We start from the raw sequence: 17,765 nt of genomic DNA on the forward strand, positions 1-17,765 counted from the left end.
TTTATTTCTGTTTGAATTTTACAAAGTAGTACTTGTGTTGGTGAATTGCAGCTTTTACCTGTTTTACGTTGTGATGCCTGAACCTCAGAGTCTATGGTTCTTTGAAATGAGATCAGCTCTGTTAATATCTCGGATTCAATGAGTATTATTTAACAGTTTCAGTTCAGTAAGCTTTGTTACTTGGCTTGCGTTTAATTAAATTCTTTTAGCTGCCTTTAATTAGAGATGTATTACACATTCTTGCTTTTTTTTTAACACACCACGTTTCTTTTTTCTTTTTTTTTAAATTGGGCATATAACATCAAAAGCCTTTGAAAAATGTAATTAACTTTTTAAAAATTTTTAATAAAAATTGCTATTGCCAAGATGCTTTTGTATCCTTAAAGGGATGGCACATTGTCAAAACTGAAGATTATGTTTGACTAGTGGCATTGAGTTAATCGGGGAAGTCTAATATAGCTTTTACAGCAATATCTACAATCAAAGGACTCTTGCACCAATTACAATATAATTATGAACGCACCCTTTTTGCATCGGTGCAGTTAAATATTATGAAAGATCTGTTATGGAAAAACTTGCATCTTAAAAGTATGTAGCAGTTATTGAATTTGAGACAAAGATAGCATGTTGGTTAAGGAAGAGCTCATCCAGATTACGGTAGTGAGAAATAACACTTTACATCCAAGTAATTATTTGGGCAATAAAAGTATACAGGGTGGCAGGAGGAACTGACGTAGGAGTGGAGCAGGGACAACCAGGTGACAAATGCTTGGTCCTTACCTGAAAGTGTGTAGGCCAAACCATGAAAAAGGTTACTTGGGTACCTTCTTTTGAAATGCTTCTGCTGAGGGTACAAAGGTGTCTTGTGGCACTAGGGTAGAGCATCCAATAATGTCTTTGAGTAATTAATGTTGTGCTCAAGGGTTGTGGTTCCAAGAAGGCAATTTTAATGGTCGACACTCCCCTCATCTTAGTGAATGTTTTTCCAGAAATTGCAATCATGCTGTCATAAGAGTCTTAGATAATGGCGATGATATGAAGTTCTAGATGTGCTTCATGTGTTTTTTGGCTTGAGTCTCTGGAGCAAACAGGATTGATCTCTCTTATTTTTTTATTTTTATTTTTTTTCTGTCATGCCACACACATACGGCGTATTCAGAAAATTTAAAGACCCCTTAACTTTTTCACATTTTGCACCCTTCTGCTAAATTCATTTTTTCCAACATGAAGTAGCACTAAATACCCCAGAATAACAAAGTGAAAACTGGATTTTTAGACATTTTTGGAAATGTATTAACATGAAAAAATGAAACGCCACATTGTCACAAATAATCAGACCCTTTATTCAGCACTTAGTTGAAGTACAGCCTGGAGTCTTCTTGGGTATGCTGCAAGACATTTTTGAACACCTAGATTTGGGGATTTTCTGGCATTCTTTACTACAGAACCACTCGAGCTCTGTCTTCTCGAGTGGAGACTGTTAGTAGACCATTATTTTCAGGTCTACCCAGAGATGTTTGACTGGGTTCAAGTTGGGAACCTGGCTGGGCAACTCAAGGACATTCCCAAAAGTTGTCCCAAGCCATGTCTGTCTTATCTTTGGTTTGTGTTGTATTGTATTGAAAGGTGAATCTTTTTTTTTTTTTTTTTTGTTCTTTATTTCGTCTTATACGATTTCTCGTATTAGAAATTTGTTAGTTTTCGCATACCCCTTGGGGTCAGAGCGCAGGGTCAGCATTGTACAGCGCCCCTGGAGCAATTACAGGTTAAGGGTCTTGCTCAAGGGCCCAGCAGAGTAGGATCTCTTTTGGCAGTGACGGGGATTCGAACTGGCAACCTTCAGGATACCAGCGCAGATCCTTAGCCTCAGAGCCACCACTCCACCCCATTTGGAGGTCCAGAGTGCTCCGGAGCAGGTTTCCATTGACTATATCAGTGTACTTTGCTCTGTTCAGCTTTCCTTCCACCCAGTCTAGTCTTCCAATCCCTGCTGCTGAAAACAAACCCACGACATCATGGTGCCACCACACTTCGCCTTCTGAATGCTATGGCACAGGTGATGAGTGGTGCCTGTTTTTCACCAGACATGACGCCAATCTTGGTTTCATCAGAATCTCGCATTCTGAGAGTGGTTTAGGTGCAAATTCCAAGCGGGCTTCCATATATCTTTTACAATGGAGAGGCTGTTGTCTGGTCACTCTGTCATAAAGCCCAGATCAGGGGGGTGTTGCAGTAATGGTTGTCCTTCTGTAAGTTTCTCTCATCTTCATATAGGTTCTCTTGTGGAACTCCACAAGAGTGACCATTAGGTTTTTGGTCGCCTCTCTTACCATGGCTCTTCTCCCATGATTGCTCAACCTGCCTAGGTGACCAACTCTAGGAAGAGTCAAGGTTGTTCCAGAATCCTTCCATTTAAGAATTATGAATGGCAGCTGAGCTCTTGGGAAACGTCAGTGATGCAGGAATGTTTTTATAGCCTTGACCAGATCTGACCTCTGACATAGTCCTGTCTCTAAGCTTTGCAGGCAATTCCTTCAATCACACTGTCAAATGAGGAGCCTTTTATAGACAAGTGTGTTCTTTTTCATACATTTGCAATCATTTCTAAAATCCTGTTTTCACTTTGTCATTCTAGGTTATTGAGTGTTGCTTGATACTTGTGGCATAGCTGATTTTTAGCACAAGGCCATAATATTGCAAAATGTGAAAAAGGTGAAAGGATCTCAATAGTCTCTGAATCCACTGTAACAATACTATTGAATTCCTCTTGAATAGCTATTACATCCTCTCTGCATTTGATGGAGACATGTCAGAATATGTGGTCAGTAGAAATTTAGATTTGGGTACTGTTTCTGAAGTACAATGATTTATTTTTGCAGAGTCCTAAGAATATTGATCAGTAGATGAAACAAAAACATCAGTCAGGCATAAAATTTTGAAAATAAATCTGTCACAGTTTAGGTCTACACTGGTATCTTGGCACTCTAGCTTAAAAAATATGGTATTATAGGGCAAAAAGATTAGGCAAAATTTAATTAAATTGGCCCTAGTGTGTGCTTGGTGTGTGGGTGTGTTTGTGTGTGTCCTGCGGTGGGTTGGCACCCTGCCCGGGATTGGTTCGTGCCTTGTGCCCTGTGTTGGCTGGGATTGGCTCCAGCAGACCTCCGTGACCCTGTGTTCGGATTCAGCGGTTTGGAAAATGGATGGATGGATAACATTTTAGGTTATTCTTAAGAATGTCTATGGGTAGTTGCATCTTGGACTGTTTGGAGTGGTATTGAGTGATGAGGTCTTGTGATTTCAGGTAAACGTACATATGTAGATAAACATGGGATGGTTGCACATCAGTCATAGAGATAAAATAAAACTAATGACGTCTGTGGTGGACAGCATTGGCTGACAGTCCTTGATGCAGTGGACAGAATTACTACATATTATTTTTTAAATTTTCAGGCATGTCCAGCTCCAGTCCAGGTGGATTTATAGGGTCTTCTGGCTTTCATTCCATCAAACTCTTGAGTTAATTAGGTGCTCAAAGTATTTGCATTACTGGAGACGTTTTACTCTTCTGCATCCCTAAAACATATTTCCTAGTAAGTATATCTTAAATCAAGTGCATTATTTGAACATGTATTGGTCTCGGATGTTAGTGTGATTCTTAGAGGAGCACTGGGTTTTGAAGACACACCACTGACAGGCAATGGTGCGAAGCAAGTGAAAGGGGTACCCTCTTTCAGCCTTTAAACAAAACTCTCAGATGGGACTAAGTGACCTTTTTCTTCCCTTCCAGAGATGGTCACGGTAAGCAGGACAGCATTCATTTTGGTTATTATTTTTGAGCGGACGTTTTAAAAAAAAAAAAAAAAAAACCTAGTTTGGAGTACTGTATGGGACTCTTATAAATGCTAGTATGATTTTTTTTTTTTTTACTTAATACATTTTTCCAAAGATCTGGAAACTTTTATTATTTAAGATTCCTAAAATCATTCATTTGTACATTGATTGACAAGATTAATTCCACTACTGAAGTTAAATTCGCACGCATGTTAGAATGAAAACCAGTAGAGATAACCCTTACCCCAGACTGGAGATGGAACTCAATTATTGAAACACAACATTAGTAATAATAGTGGAACATACATGTTTATTTATTTACATTGTTGCTAAAGCATTAAAAATAAAATTGATTTTTAGTGAACATTTTAAAATGTTGTTTGAAACCACAGTATAAAGTTGAAATAAAAAGAACTACATAACTTTAAATCTAAGTCTATAATATTATTTTGCATCGGCTGCAGACTGGTTATTCTGCACATATGCTAGTATACCTTTGAAATCTTGAATTGCATTGTTGACTTTGCAAGGTAACTGTTATTCCTGTAATTCTTCTCCTCACACCCTCGCCTGATTTGTGATCTTTTGTTGCAGATTGGTCGACTAGTAATTGGACAAAATGGCATTTTGTCTACTCCAGCTGTATCCTGTATTATTAGGAAGATCAAAGCCATTGGAGGTATCATACTGACTGCCAGCCACAACCCCGGTGGACCCAATGGAGACTTTGGTATTAAATATAATACATCCAATGGAGGTGAGAGAATTGTTATATCTGTTATTTATGTTTGATTAGTTTACCTTGACCAATTCCTTAAGTTACACTGTCGTCTGACTCGGGACCTTTGTTTCATTTCAGTCTGTGACTAAAAAAAGATAAGGGATTATGCTGTTGAGGAGCACACACAGAATGCTCTCTTGATTTTGTTTTAAGTGATTGTTTCTAGCTGTGGCTTAGCTTACTAATAATAATTAATTAATTTTAATAATTTTTTGCATTTATATAGCGCTTTTCTCACTACTCAAAGCGCTTAGCAATTGCAGGTTAAGGGCCTTGCTTAAGGGCCCAACAGAGCAGAGTCCCTTTTGGCATTTACGTGATTCGAACCGGCAACCTTCCGATTGCCAGTGCAGATCTCTAGCCTCAGAGCCACCACTCCGCCTTTTGGATAGTTTTGAATATTCTATTACAGTGCAGATTACCAAATCTTTAGCATCCCACAACCATCTAAATGATCTTTCCATCCTGTGTAATTGTGTTCTTATACCACACTAATTTGTACAGAAAAGGGTAATTTTGATAGAAAGCACTATGATGATACAGTTTACACTGTTGCACTGCTGACACTGGTGGGACAAGACTTCTCGTCTCCTAAAGTCTAAAATTAATAATTTTACAGTATCTTGGTGAGCTTTAGGGTCAGGTTGTTTTGTCAGATCTGCCACTGTCATTCCTATATGTAACTAATTAGCCCAATCACTATGGTAGTGTTTGCAAATCTGATACTCTTCTTATATAATATGCTACTGTGGCTGTTCGTTTGTCTGTCCAGGATTTTAAATCACCTGTAGCTCGCAAACCGTTTCACCTATTGACTTGAAATCTGGTACACGTATACTACGTGACGTCTACTACCTGCTTTCAGGGTGCTGATTGATCTCCTAGGTTATTCCTCTTTTTATTTTTATTTTATTTATTGTAGAATGAACTCTCGCCAGCGGCCAGCAGGGCAGCCATGTGGTGCATGCGTACAGGCGCCGTTCTCATCCCTACCACCTTCACCATCACTTCCCCTACTTCTTCATATCTTAAATCATTCTTGAGGCAGATTGAAGACTTAAGTGCCAGCTTAAGTGAAAAATTAAGGGAAACGTACTATGTAATTGCAACATAAACACCGACTCAATCAGTTTTAACACGAAAAGATGCAGACGAAAGGATAAGAAGTGGGCCGCTAGGGTGGAGAAAAGAAGAGCTGCTCAGGAAGCAGCAAGCGCTTCAACCTCTGAGCAAATGAATGATAAATGTACAGAGAAAGAGGAGGAAAAGTAGGAATGCTCAAGTCAAGTGTATAACGTACAGTGCACCGTTACTGGTGTAGTTATATTTGGCCACGTAGTTTAAAGTTGAAGATCATGTATATTCTGGCTGAGGCAGAAGCCTTGAAGAGTTCTTGGGTTTAAGTTCTCCATGGATGGGATTCATTCCAATTGGAGTTACTTATGGCCAGGGTTCTAACTTTCATTACTTAGAGGCAACAGTTGTGTGGATTGTGATATAATCATCCTTCCTCTTTCAAGGGTTCAAAGGCAATATATAGACCCTGAAAGGTGGTGTTTCAATAATGGGTCTAGGGAGCTAATAATAGAACTTTAATTGTGAGCCATTTCCAGCCTCTCCAAACACTTCATAGCCATACTTGTGTGAACCTGTAGATGGCAGTCAGTTGGGCAAGTCACTTGGGTTTTCTTAAAAAATGACACGATGCATTTGTTCTTTAAAGTTTAAACATGAAAAATGAAAGACTAAAAATGTATGTTAATACAGGATTTATCTCGTCTGCAAAAATATTAGGTATGCAGGGTGAAAAATCCAGTCCAAATACTTTATGAATGTTTACTACCTTAAGGACCCAGTGTACATCATGCTTACTTTATTACCCAAATTACCACTAATGTTTTTTATGCATTTTCGATGACTGCTCTATATAAATAAATGATTTATCATTTTCTGATTTCATTCTATGCAAAGATAATGTGGTCTTGGATCACTAGGTGGCAGTGCAGGACCACTGTCTCTTCAAGCCTTGTCAAACACATTTCATGTTAACATTCAAAGTTCAGGCCAGTTTCTTTGATAAGTTATGCTATACATTTATGGGGTTCTAAAATGTGTAATATCTGTCTTAATAAATTAAAAATAAAACTAGTGAGCCGTATACATAATTGCTTCATGTCTGTTTTCCTGAGCATCTGCAACTTTTTGACAAATAGGTTTCTTGTTTTTATGTATCTGTATTTTTTGCAGATATGCATCTATTTCATTGCCTGGTAGCCAGGGCCAGATTTATATGAAAAGAGGCCCTAGGCTATTCCACTTATGAGGCCCTTTCACCTTCCATTTTTAAGTTTGTAAATTACATGAGAGATAATAAAATACGTAATACGCGTTGATCTTAACCAATACGTTTTTATGTTTGTTTATTAGTCATAGGCGTAGAATTTCTCCTTATTTTCGGTTCAGTGTTTTAGTGTTCACTGTTTTTAGAATAGTGTAATTTTAATTTTGCTAACAATTTGAATGTAGGCCCCTCTTGATCTTGAGGCCCTAGGCTGAAGCCTAGTTAGCCTATAGGAAAATCCGGCCCTGCTGGTAGCAAATATTCATGTAATAATAATAATAATCCTATCAAGACTGTTGACCAAGCTCCTAGATTTGGAACTCAGTGTTCCCCTCTGCACTTGGATTATTGACTTCCTAACAGGCAGATCTCAGAATGATCAGATCACTTACTTCCCAAACCCTACCCTGATAGTGTGATCAAACTACATTCTGTACTCCTTGTTCACCTATGGGTGTTTTAAATTAACTAGTGACACTACCATCGTAAGCATGATTACTAACAATAATGAGACCGCTTCAGTTTTTGCACCAATCCAATTGCTTAACAAGAAGCACTTATTGCTCAAGTAACACTTCTTCACTTTAGTTGTCTCGTTCTTTAAGATTTTTGAACCCTGATTGCTTATTTTAGTCTTGCACAGCTGTATTCTTGGTTTTTAATTGCTCAGAATTAGCAATGACATGCAAATGACAAACGAGAGCAGCATTTTTCCATTTAGCTTGTTACCATTTACCCCTGTGTGTATTTATCATGCACTATTGGGTTTAATTAAATACTTGGAAGGAAAGTGAAGAGAAAAAAGTGAAGGACTGAGAATTTCTCCTCCATTTTAGCCTTCAAATCATTTGGATGATATCCTTAGAAAGGGGAAGAAAATCTAGGATATGAGATGACTTGACATGACAGAGTTAAAGCATTAACAGGCCATGAAATTAAATTATTGGCAAGAATTGCTTTCTAATTAAGCAACCGAGTGAGAACAAAAACCTTCAGCCACTGTGGCCCTCCAGGACTGTGATGGAGGACCCCTGATTAATGGCATACTTTCATGGCTGTATGGGCATATCTGAATTATTTTACTTTTGTTTTTTTTGTTTTTCTTTAACTATATAATCCAATGTTATATTTATTGTGTTTTGTTTGTATTCTATAGTTGTTTGTAGTCTCTGAGAGACATGCAACTAAGACACTCATTGTGCTGAAAAACTTTAACTTGAATCATGTATCTTTGATCTGTTTTATAGGTCCAGCTCCAGAAGCAATTACAGACAAGATTTTTCAGATTAGTAAATCCATAGAAGAATATGCAATCTGCCCTGATTTAAAAGTAGACCTGACCACAATTGGAAAGCAACAGTTTGACCTTGAAAACAAGTTTAAGCCATTCACCGGTAAGTTTCTTCACCATTTCAGCTGAGAATATTAATTTTTTTGATCGAGACATGGTGGCAGAGTAGTTAGCACTTCTGCTACACAGGCTCAGCATCCCGGGTTCAATTCCTGTTTCAGGGTTGTTTTTCTCTTAGTATTCTAGTTTCTTCCCATTTCACAAAGATATGTCTGTTAGGTTGATCAGTGATTCCAAGTTGGCCCAGTGTGCATGAGTGGGCCCTGCAATGAACTGGTGGTCTGTCCAGGGCTGATTTCTGCTTTGTGGCCAATGTTGCTGGGAAAGTCTCTGAATCTTCATAGCCTTAAATTGTATTATCACAGTTTGAGAATGTTATGATATGTAACAATTTAAACATAATAACAATAGGTGTGTTTGTAATGAATTAAATGATCAAGGTTACTAAATATATCATTAAATTATGTTTTTGTGATAGACAGTAACGTTGAGTCACTGTTTTGAGAATCCCTACTTCAGATAGAGTAGACATCAGTTGGTGTCCACATCACTATCACAAAGGAACACTGCAATATTTTATCTCACAACTGGACCTTAATCAAAGATGTTGTTATCATAAAAATCCAGAACAATGAATAATGTTTTTCACATTAAAAACCAAAGAAATTTAAAGGCTAAATAAGTGTTACTTTTATTGTATACTGTATGGCCAAAAGTTTGTGGACATTAGATCATCACACCCAATATGAGCTTGTTAAAGATCCCATTCAAAATCCATGGGCATTAATATGGAGTGGGGGCCCCCACTTTGCGGCTATAATATCACCCATTATTTTTTAAAAGGCGTTCCTTAATACCTACAAGTGTATCTGTGGGAATTTATCAGTAAAAAGAGCATTTGTGAGGTGAGGTACTGATGTTGAACAAGATGACATGGCTAGCACTCAACATTCTGTTTCAACCCAAATGTGTTCAGGAGGTTGCCCTAAGAGCTCTGAGCAGGCCACTCAAGTTCCTCCATGTCTTTATGGACCTGGCTTTGTGCACAGGGGCACCATCATGCTAGAACAGCAAAGGGTCTTCTCCAAACTGTTGCCACAAAGTTGGAAATGCACAATTGTTTAAAATGCATTTGCATGCTATATCTTTAACAGTACCCCTCATTGAAACCAAGGGGCCTAGTCCAAACTTTGCTATTATCCACCCTCCACTAAACATTACAGCAGGCACTATGTAGTCCAAAAGGTCAAGTTTTTATGGTATCTGCCAAAATCGTGATGAGTTTTACAAAACTACCGCCCGATGCTTGGCATTCCACGTAGTGATCTGAGGCTTGTGTGCAGCTGTTTGGCTATGGTAAATTTCCTGACACAGAATTCTTGTGCTAATGTTGCTTCCAAAGGCAGTTTAGACCTCTGTTGTGAGTGATTTTTAAGCACTGTGCACATCAGCAGTCGGTGGCCCTGTTCTGTGAGTTTTTGTGGTCATCAAATTCGTGGCTGAATTACTGTCGCTTCTTGACGCCTCCACTTCACAATATTATCAGGTGCAGTTGACTGGGGCAGATCTGGAGCAGAAATTTCACATCCTGACTTCTGGCAAAGGTGGCATCCTATGACAGTGCCATGTTTAAAGTCACTGAGCTCTTCAGTTCCTATTTTACTGCTAGTGTTTGTCAGTGGAGATAGCATTTTATCAACCTGTTATCAATGGATGTAGTTGAAACGCCTGAACTCAATAATTTGGAGGGGTGTCCACATATGTTTGGCCTTATAGTATATTTTATTTTGGCCTGTCATTTTTTGGTGGGTATATTACTACATTTTATACGAGGACACTGTATTATAACCTGAAACTATTACCAAAAGGAATAATATACATCATTTTTGTTGCTTTAAATGTATAGCTCTTCTGTTATCCATTTAAAAAAAAGAACATTTATGCACTATTAATATTTGATAACACTATTTATTTATATGCCAAACAAAAAAGTTAACCAAGACATCTGATTGCTCTGTACGCTAAAATTATGTATGCATTTATTTTTTTTTCTTTGCTGTTAAAACCCCGGTGTCAATGAAACAGTCAGTGAGAGTTTCTATTTGTGGTTTGTATTTAGGTAAGATAAAACCATTTTTATTCCTCTTGGAACGTTTTTGTTGTTTGGATATCTATTTCTGGAACATTAGTTTATAGTAATCCAGTCTAGTCAACATTTGGATAAGTTTACACTGAAGAACTTCCATCCATCCATCCATTTTCCAACCCGCTGAATCTGAACACAGGGTCACAGGGGTCTGCTGGAGCCAATTCCAGCCAACACAGGGCACAAGGCAGGAAACAAGCCTGGGCAGGGTGCCAACCCACCGCAGACTGAAGAACTTCATTTATCTAAATTTGTGTATCTATTCATCATTTAGCAACATTGCTGGGCAAGGTGACAGCCCCTTCAACCTGAACTGAATATGTTCATTTTTAATTTTACTTACTGCTCCTTGTGATTAAACCATGTGTATCTACAGTTTGCTTATTGTGTTTTCTGGGTCACGCCTTGGTTGAATGTTTTTTTTTTACCATCATCTCTTCACTTATATATATTTCTCTTCTGGTTTGTCCTGCTTCCACTTCAAAAGCGGTCCCTCCCACACACAGCCGACACGGCATTTCTCGATTCCTATGCACTATACTGGCCTGGTGAGCGTAATACAGCCAACAAGTACTCGAGGTGCTGCCACAATGGTAAAGTAGCTTTACCACCTTTGCGGGAGCCACCTGTGTCTTTACAACAGCTTCTTACACAGCAAATATCAGAAGCTAAAAATGATCTTGAACACATTCAAGAATACAACTCTTCTCTAGTGTTTGCTTCCATGGGTGCACAGATAACTCAACCTCCTGGCCACGGACCATACTGTTTTAAAATACACGGGCAAATGTATCACCAAATCTCTCCACTATACACTAACACTTCTAACTCTCCAGGATATGGACAGTTGTATGTTTTTGACACAGCGCAAGCTATTAAAGTACGCTTACAAAACTCTGCATGCAGCGAAAATGTACTTCTCCAGCTAGATTCCATGCTCAGAACCATCAACCCCTTTATGCATGAAATCGCTCAGTCCAATCCAACAGCATCTGTACGAATGGTTTTCAAGGAAAACCTTAGGCAGGATTTACGACGATACAATGACCCGACATTACAGCGATTTTCGGCGGAGAAGATGGCAAAACGCCTGCCGAAAGGGTCATTTGCATCTATCCCATAGGCAACTCCTGTAAACAGATTTCCACGCTTAATATGACTTGAGATCCTATTGTTTACCCACTTTTATTCCCTTACGGAGACATTGGCTGGCACAAAGATTTACACCATGTTCCCGATAAAAGAACCGCCAAGCAAATAAGGCTTACTCAATGCCAATTTTACACGTACAGATCAGCAATGAGGAATACGTTTAATATTTTGCACTCCAGCAGCAAACTATTCCAACAGTATGTCGTAGATGTGTATGTTAAAACAGAGGGCACGCGTCTCAACTATCTCAGATTACATCAAAAAGATCTGCGCGTGGAACAATACAAAGGATTATCTGACGCACTGCAAGCAAACACTGAACATAACAACGTATGTGTAGGCAAAATGATCATATTACCATCCACATTTCCAGGAAGTCCAAGATACATGCAACAAAACTATCAGGATGCCATGGCCATAGCAAGTAAATTCGGAAAGCCTGATTTATTTATCACTTTCACATATAATCCTGCTTGGCCAGAAATTCTACATGCACACTGCGTCTTTCAAGAAGTATTTATTTCTTCTTGATTTTTGAATTCCTTTCTCACTGTTTTCCGTTTCAACTCTTACACCGCCGTATGCCACAGCGGGTGTCGGCTAGTATAATATTAAGTGCTACCACTAACCATGCCCAAATACCAAATCCACCTTATATTTTGGGAAAACTTAGTTTTACAGTTTAAATATTTTCAGCTACCGTCAGGGTCAAGTTATATTTTGAACTTTTTTTTCCTAGTCATATTTGTAGCAACTCTCCCTGTAGCTGTTAATTTGAAATATCTTTGCATTGCATATGGATGACAATCCGTTATGTTTATATTGGTATCCATAATTACACCATCCAATCCAAAAAAGCAGAGGCTAAATTGTATAATTGAATATTCATTTTTTAAATAATTTTTCTGGGGTGTGTTTCGGCACCACAGAGCAGGTCCCCTTATGATTTCAGAAATGAAAGTGTTTATAACACTTTTCTGATCTAACACATAAAAAATATCCAGTATAAATCTCTGTCGGATATGTTCTGTATCTTTAGTTCAGTCAGTATGATGAACTCTAAACACATACTGCAGGAGGTTCATTCAGATAAAATGTTTTTTTTTTGTTTTTCTATTAGAAAACTCCTTTAGTTTATGGTGTACATGCCCAAATAACACAATACTCATTTTTTTCTGAACCAGATATTAATAGGTTGTTGTACCTTGTTCGCCATTATGAATGTAGTGAGAAGTTAAGCAAAATGACAACTTTGATTGGCTAACTAGAAAGATTATAATATGCATGCTTTTGAGGCAACTCAGGCCCCTTCAGGCAAGATGTAAAACCAAATAGGAAAAACTAAGATAAATTGGCAGCTTTACAAACCTTTAATTTGGCTGTGTCAACTCCCTTTCTATGTTACCAAACTTTTTGGGATACTAATACAGCTTATTCATTTTATTAACAACTAGACAAAAAACCCATTTCGACAACGTAAGATGAAACGGGCACGAGTTTGTGTCAGTAGTGTATGAAGAACAAATGATAAGTAAGAAATAAATAAAGTGATGTAAGTAATAATTAACTAAGAGGTTTGGCATATGTATGACTTTATCACGGCAAAAAATACTGTACACTTAAAAAAGACATGCTATCTATGACAATGTTTTTTGTTTGTATACTGGAGGCCTGTCAGTATGCAACTAAAGTTGTAAAATCTCTCTGTAGACTACATTTTTTGTGAAGACACTCTCACTGTTTGGTAGTAATTTCCCTTGATGTGGCCCATCTTTAACTTGCATCTTCACATCACTCGCCCGCTGAAAGTACTTAATAATAATATGTTCTTACGTATTATTTTGAGTGTGAGGGTTGGCTGTGATCGGGGCTAATATCCTACGACTGGACGGAAGGATTTGAGATTTCAGAATAATAATCCCGAAATGCGTACACTAAATCTGCCGCCTGCTGCGATGAAGCATATTTTCTCTTTAGAGGCATTTGTATAAGTTGGAAGTGAGACGAACTTTGAAATGTTTAAGTCATGAATGTACCTGTTGAAGACAGTTGTATAATGCGTAGGCTAAATCCGCCGCCTGCCGTGATTTTGGGTTTGGATGCGCAGAAGGCAACTATGCATTCAGCTTCGGACGGACGTTCGTCGGATGAAGCAAATTATCTCTTTGGAGGCATTTGTATAAGTTGGAAGTGAGACGAACTTTGAAATGTTTAATTCATGAATGTACCTGTTGAAGACAGTTGTATAATGCGTAGGCTAAATCCACCGCCTGCCGCGATGTTGGGGCTGGATTTCGGTCACCTAAGGTTTTTCGGGCAGCGGCGCAGAAGGCAACTGCGCATTCGACTTCGGACTGACATTAGTGAGTGCGCAGAAGACGACTGCGCATTCGGCTTCGGACGGACGTGAGTGAGGAGGCAGGCGAATTATGTATTAAGATGCTGTTTCGTTATGTTTGTCATTTGGTAATGTAACAGGAAGCCTTTTATTATGCTTTAATAACCCCGCCACTGCTTATAACCGCAGTGTTTAAAGAGTTTCGGTTGCAGAAGTTCAGATTTACATCACCTGGCTTGCGGCTAGTCCAGGGGTCGGCAACCCGCGGCTCTGGAGCCACATGCGGCTCTTCAGCCTCCTTGTAGTGGCTCCCTTTGGCCTTGACAAAAAAATAAAAACCATGAAAATGAATGATGGCAATTTCTTAATTTAACTTGTATTTTTATATATATATATATATATATATATATATATATATATATGTGTTTATTTACTACTACTACTACTGTTATACATTTTAACATCTAATTTAGAGAGTTTAATTCTGCGTGGACAGAAGCATTTGCCTTCACCGCCAACGACGCTGGCTTACCGGTGTGCTTAATATGTGGCGATAAATTATCGAACAACAAAAAATGTAACGTTGAAAGACATTTTCAAAACAAGCTCTCAGCATTCACTGAAAATAAGCGAAAAGATGAGCGAAAGAGAGCAATTTCGGAACTGCAACGGAAAGCTGAACAGAGCAAACATACTTTCAAAAAGTGGATCACTTCTACACAGTCAACTACAGCCGCTAGTTTTGTGGCAGCTCAAGAGATCGTAAGGAGGGGTAAGCCGTTCACAGACGGAGAATACATGAAAGAATCGTTCATAAAAATATCAGAGCATCTATTCTCCGACTTTAAAAACAAACGGGAAATTGTTCAGAAAATGCAAGCTGCATTTAGAGAAAGATTCAGTGAGTTCAGAAAGGAAAAAAACACTCTCTCCTTCCCTGTCACACCCCTGGACGTCGACCCATCCCTGCTGAACACATCCGCATTCACAGGAGTAAGTAAGCCCGATCTAGAAATTTAACTGGACGACATAGCAGATAAAGATTAATGGGTGTCCAAGTTCAAATGCCTGACGGCGGATCTTGAAGAAGTCACCCGTCAGAAGGCTACTCTCGCTAAAGAGCACAAATGGAGTGATATTTAAAACCTCCCCAAACCCGACAAATTTGTTTTCGACATATGGAGTGCCATTCCCGAAACGTATATGAACATGAAAAAATATGCATTTGGAGTCCTGTCCATCTTTGGCTCAACATACTTAAGTGAGCAAGTTTTCTCAAGCATGAACTTCATAAAGTCCAAATATCGCTCCCGCCTCACACATGAGAGCCTGCAGTCCTGTGTGAAGGTCAAAGTCACATTGTACAGCCCCGACATAGAGATGATCAGCAGCGAACTTCAGAAACAGAAGTCACTTTAAACAGGTGACAACAATAGCATTTAATAAGCTATTATTTTTCAGAAAAACAAAACACATTCATTTCGGACCCGGAGCTGATGTAGGTTTTTTTGTATGTTCAGGTGCTTCAGTTGATTCAGCACACTGAAATGGAATTTTATGTTTACTTTTTTAAAGCTGCTAAGCTATAGCTAAATGTTTTATTTATATTAAAGTGGGCTAGTTTTCATTTTAATTTTACACAGGTATAGGAAGGACCCAAATAGGCCTGCATAGTTCAGTTTAATTTATTTCAAAGTAGCCCTACACATGCACACTGCACTTCTGTTTGTTGTATTCCGTGGTTGTAACATGTAAAATCTTAAAAAAGATTAAAACTTTTAAAAGTTTATCAGCTGTGTTATGTTTTGTGGCTCCAGACTATTTTTCTTTGGAGGAAGAGGGGGCAAAATGGCTCTTTTCATAGTGAAGGTTGCAGACCCCTGGTCTAGTCTATGGCAAGTTCAAAGCACAAGGGCAGATTTCATCCCCAGCTGGGCACAGGCCATAGCAGGCATAAAAAGCTTATAAAATCTTTGTTATAATTGTGATTGAAGTGAATTGCCGATCTCTGTGCATGATGAATTAAAGAAGTGGGGTTTTTAACAGTATTTGTTATGGTGCAGTAATGGCGTACTCCTGCTAGTAACAATGGTGTTAAGTGATTTGGCTACAGAAAATCATTTTTGGCTATGTTTGCGTGTGTCAAGTCCTCTGAAAGCACAAGAAGCACAGTTCAGGCTTATTCTGTGGAACAAGCTACAGATCGTATCAGGGATAAATCTTAGTTACAGTATTTAAATTGATTACAGTATGGCTGGTATTGGCAGGATTCAGAGTTCATATCATATCTTATCACGCCACTACCGCATCCAGGTAAGAGCGGCATCATTAGCATCCTTAAGATCTTCATCGGTGCATGTAGGGCCTCGGGAATATACATGGAGAATGTGGTCCATTGTTTGAGTGGGCTCACCACAGGGACATTCAGCGCTTGCTGTGTGGCCCCATCTAAATAGGTTGTCCTTTGTTTTTGCCCACCTTTGACCTAGCTTGGTTAAGCGTGACCCAGTCTTGCCTAGAGAGGGATGTTCCATTGGGGAGATGCTCTTGAAGTGTAGGAAGAGCTTCACTGGAAGGGCTACAATCAGTCTCTCGCCACCTCTCCAGCCTAGGTGTTGTGGACAGCTTTGGATTAAGGGGTTCCACTGTGGTGACTAGAAACTGCAGGTTTTCTTTGTAGCAATGCCATATAGCACCATGTATTTGGTTCAGATGAGCTGTAAATAGAAAGGATCTGTTGTAAAGGTGCAAAAGGAACAGAAAAAGGTGGGATGAAAGTAAGCTTCTGCATTGAGAAAGTGAATATTTTCACTAGAGGTGTATAAGGTTTTTTTTTTCTTGTTCTTGAGCCAAGTTATTGACTGATAGAGAAGGTAGTTATAGATGTAGCACTCTTCTACCCTACTCTACAGAGTGACATTTTTGGGCAGAAATACCTTTTTATGTTGGTAATGATTTTGGAGTGTTGATCTGCCCTAATCATTATTTAGGACCACCATTTGGAATTGAAATCCATAGCTTTGTTATAGCAAATGCTGCTTGCTTATGTGGACAAGTATACCAAACAAACTTGTGATATTTAGAAAGTAGTTTACCAAGATAGGGTCATTTGTTATTTTTTGTTGTATCATCTTAAATGTCATTCATTGTTTCAAGCATAGTTTACTAATAAAAAGTATTTAATGTATAAAATATACTTTTATTTAGAAAAAAATATTTTCCATATTTCACCTTCAGTTATTTGTATTACATACAGTCGTATGAAAAAGTTTGGGACCCCCTCTTAATTCTTTGGATTTTTGTTTCTCATTGGCTGAGTTTTCAAAGTAGCAACTTTCTTTTAGTATATGACATGCCTTATGGACACAGTAGTATTTCAGCAGTGACATTAAGTTTAGTGGATTAACAGAAAATATGCAATATGTATCATAACAAAACTAGACAGGTGCATAAATGTGGGCACCCCAACAGAGATATGACATCTATACTTAGTTGAGCCTCCTTTTGTAAATCTAACAGCCTCTAGACACTGTCCTCCTATAGCCTTTGATGAGTGTCTGGATTCTGGATGGAGGTATTGTTGACCATTCTTCATACAAAATCTCTCCATTTCAGTTCAATTTGATGGATAGCCTGCTTCAAATCATCCCAGAGATTTTCGATGATGTTCAAGTCAGGGGACTGCGACAGCCATTCCAGAACATTGTACTTCTCCCTCTGCATGAATGCCTTTGTAGATTTCCAACTGTGTTTTGGGTCATTGTCTTGTTGGAATATCCAACCCCTGCGTAACTTCAACTTTGTGACTGATGCTTGAACATT

The 17,765-nt window shown here is 38.5% G+C and overlaps 1 protein-coding gene across 2 annotated transcripts in view; it reads left to right on the forward strand.

Moving 5' to 3' along the window:
* The window catches only part of pgm1 (phosphoglucomutase 1), a 51,988-nt gene that overhangs the window by 21,379 nt on the left and 12,844 nt on the right, over positions 1–17,765 (forward strand). For both annotated transcript variants that reach the window (XM_028810948.2, XM_051932720.1), the window contains exons 2-3: positions 4,429–4,591; positions 8,204–8,350. In XM_028810948.2, the coding sequence (XP_028666781.1) occupies positions 4,429–4,591; positions 8,204–8,350 (310 nt within the window). The remainder of the gene's footprint in view (positions 1–4,428; positions 4,592–8,203; positions 8,351–17,765) is intronic.

Source organism: Erpetoichthys calabaricus, chromosome 10 (genome assembly GCF_900747795.2).
Source record: "Erpetoichthys calabaricus chromosome 10, fErpCal1.3, whole genome shotgun sequence".
In the NCBI taxonomy this organism is placed as follows: Eukaryota; Metazoa; Chordata; class Cladistia; order Polypteriformes; family Polypteridae; genus Erpetoichthys; species Erpetoichthys calabaricus.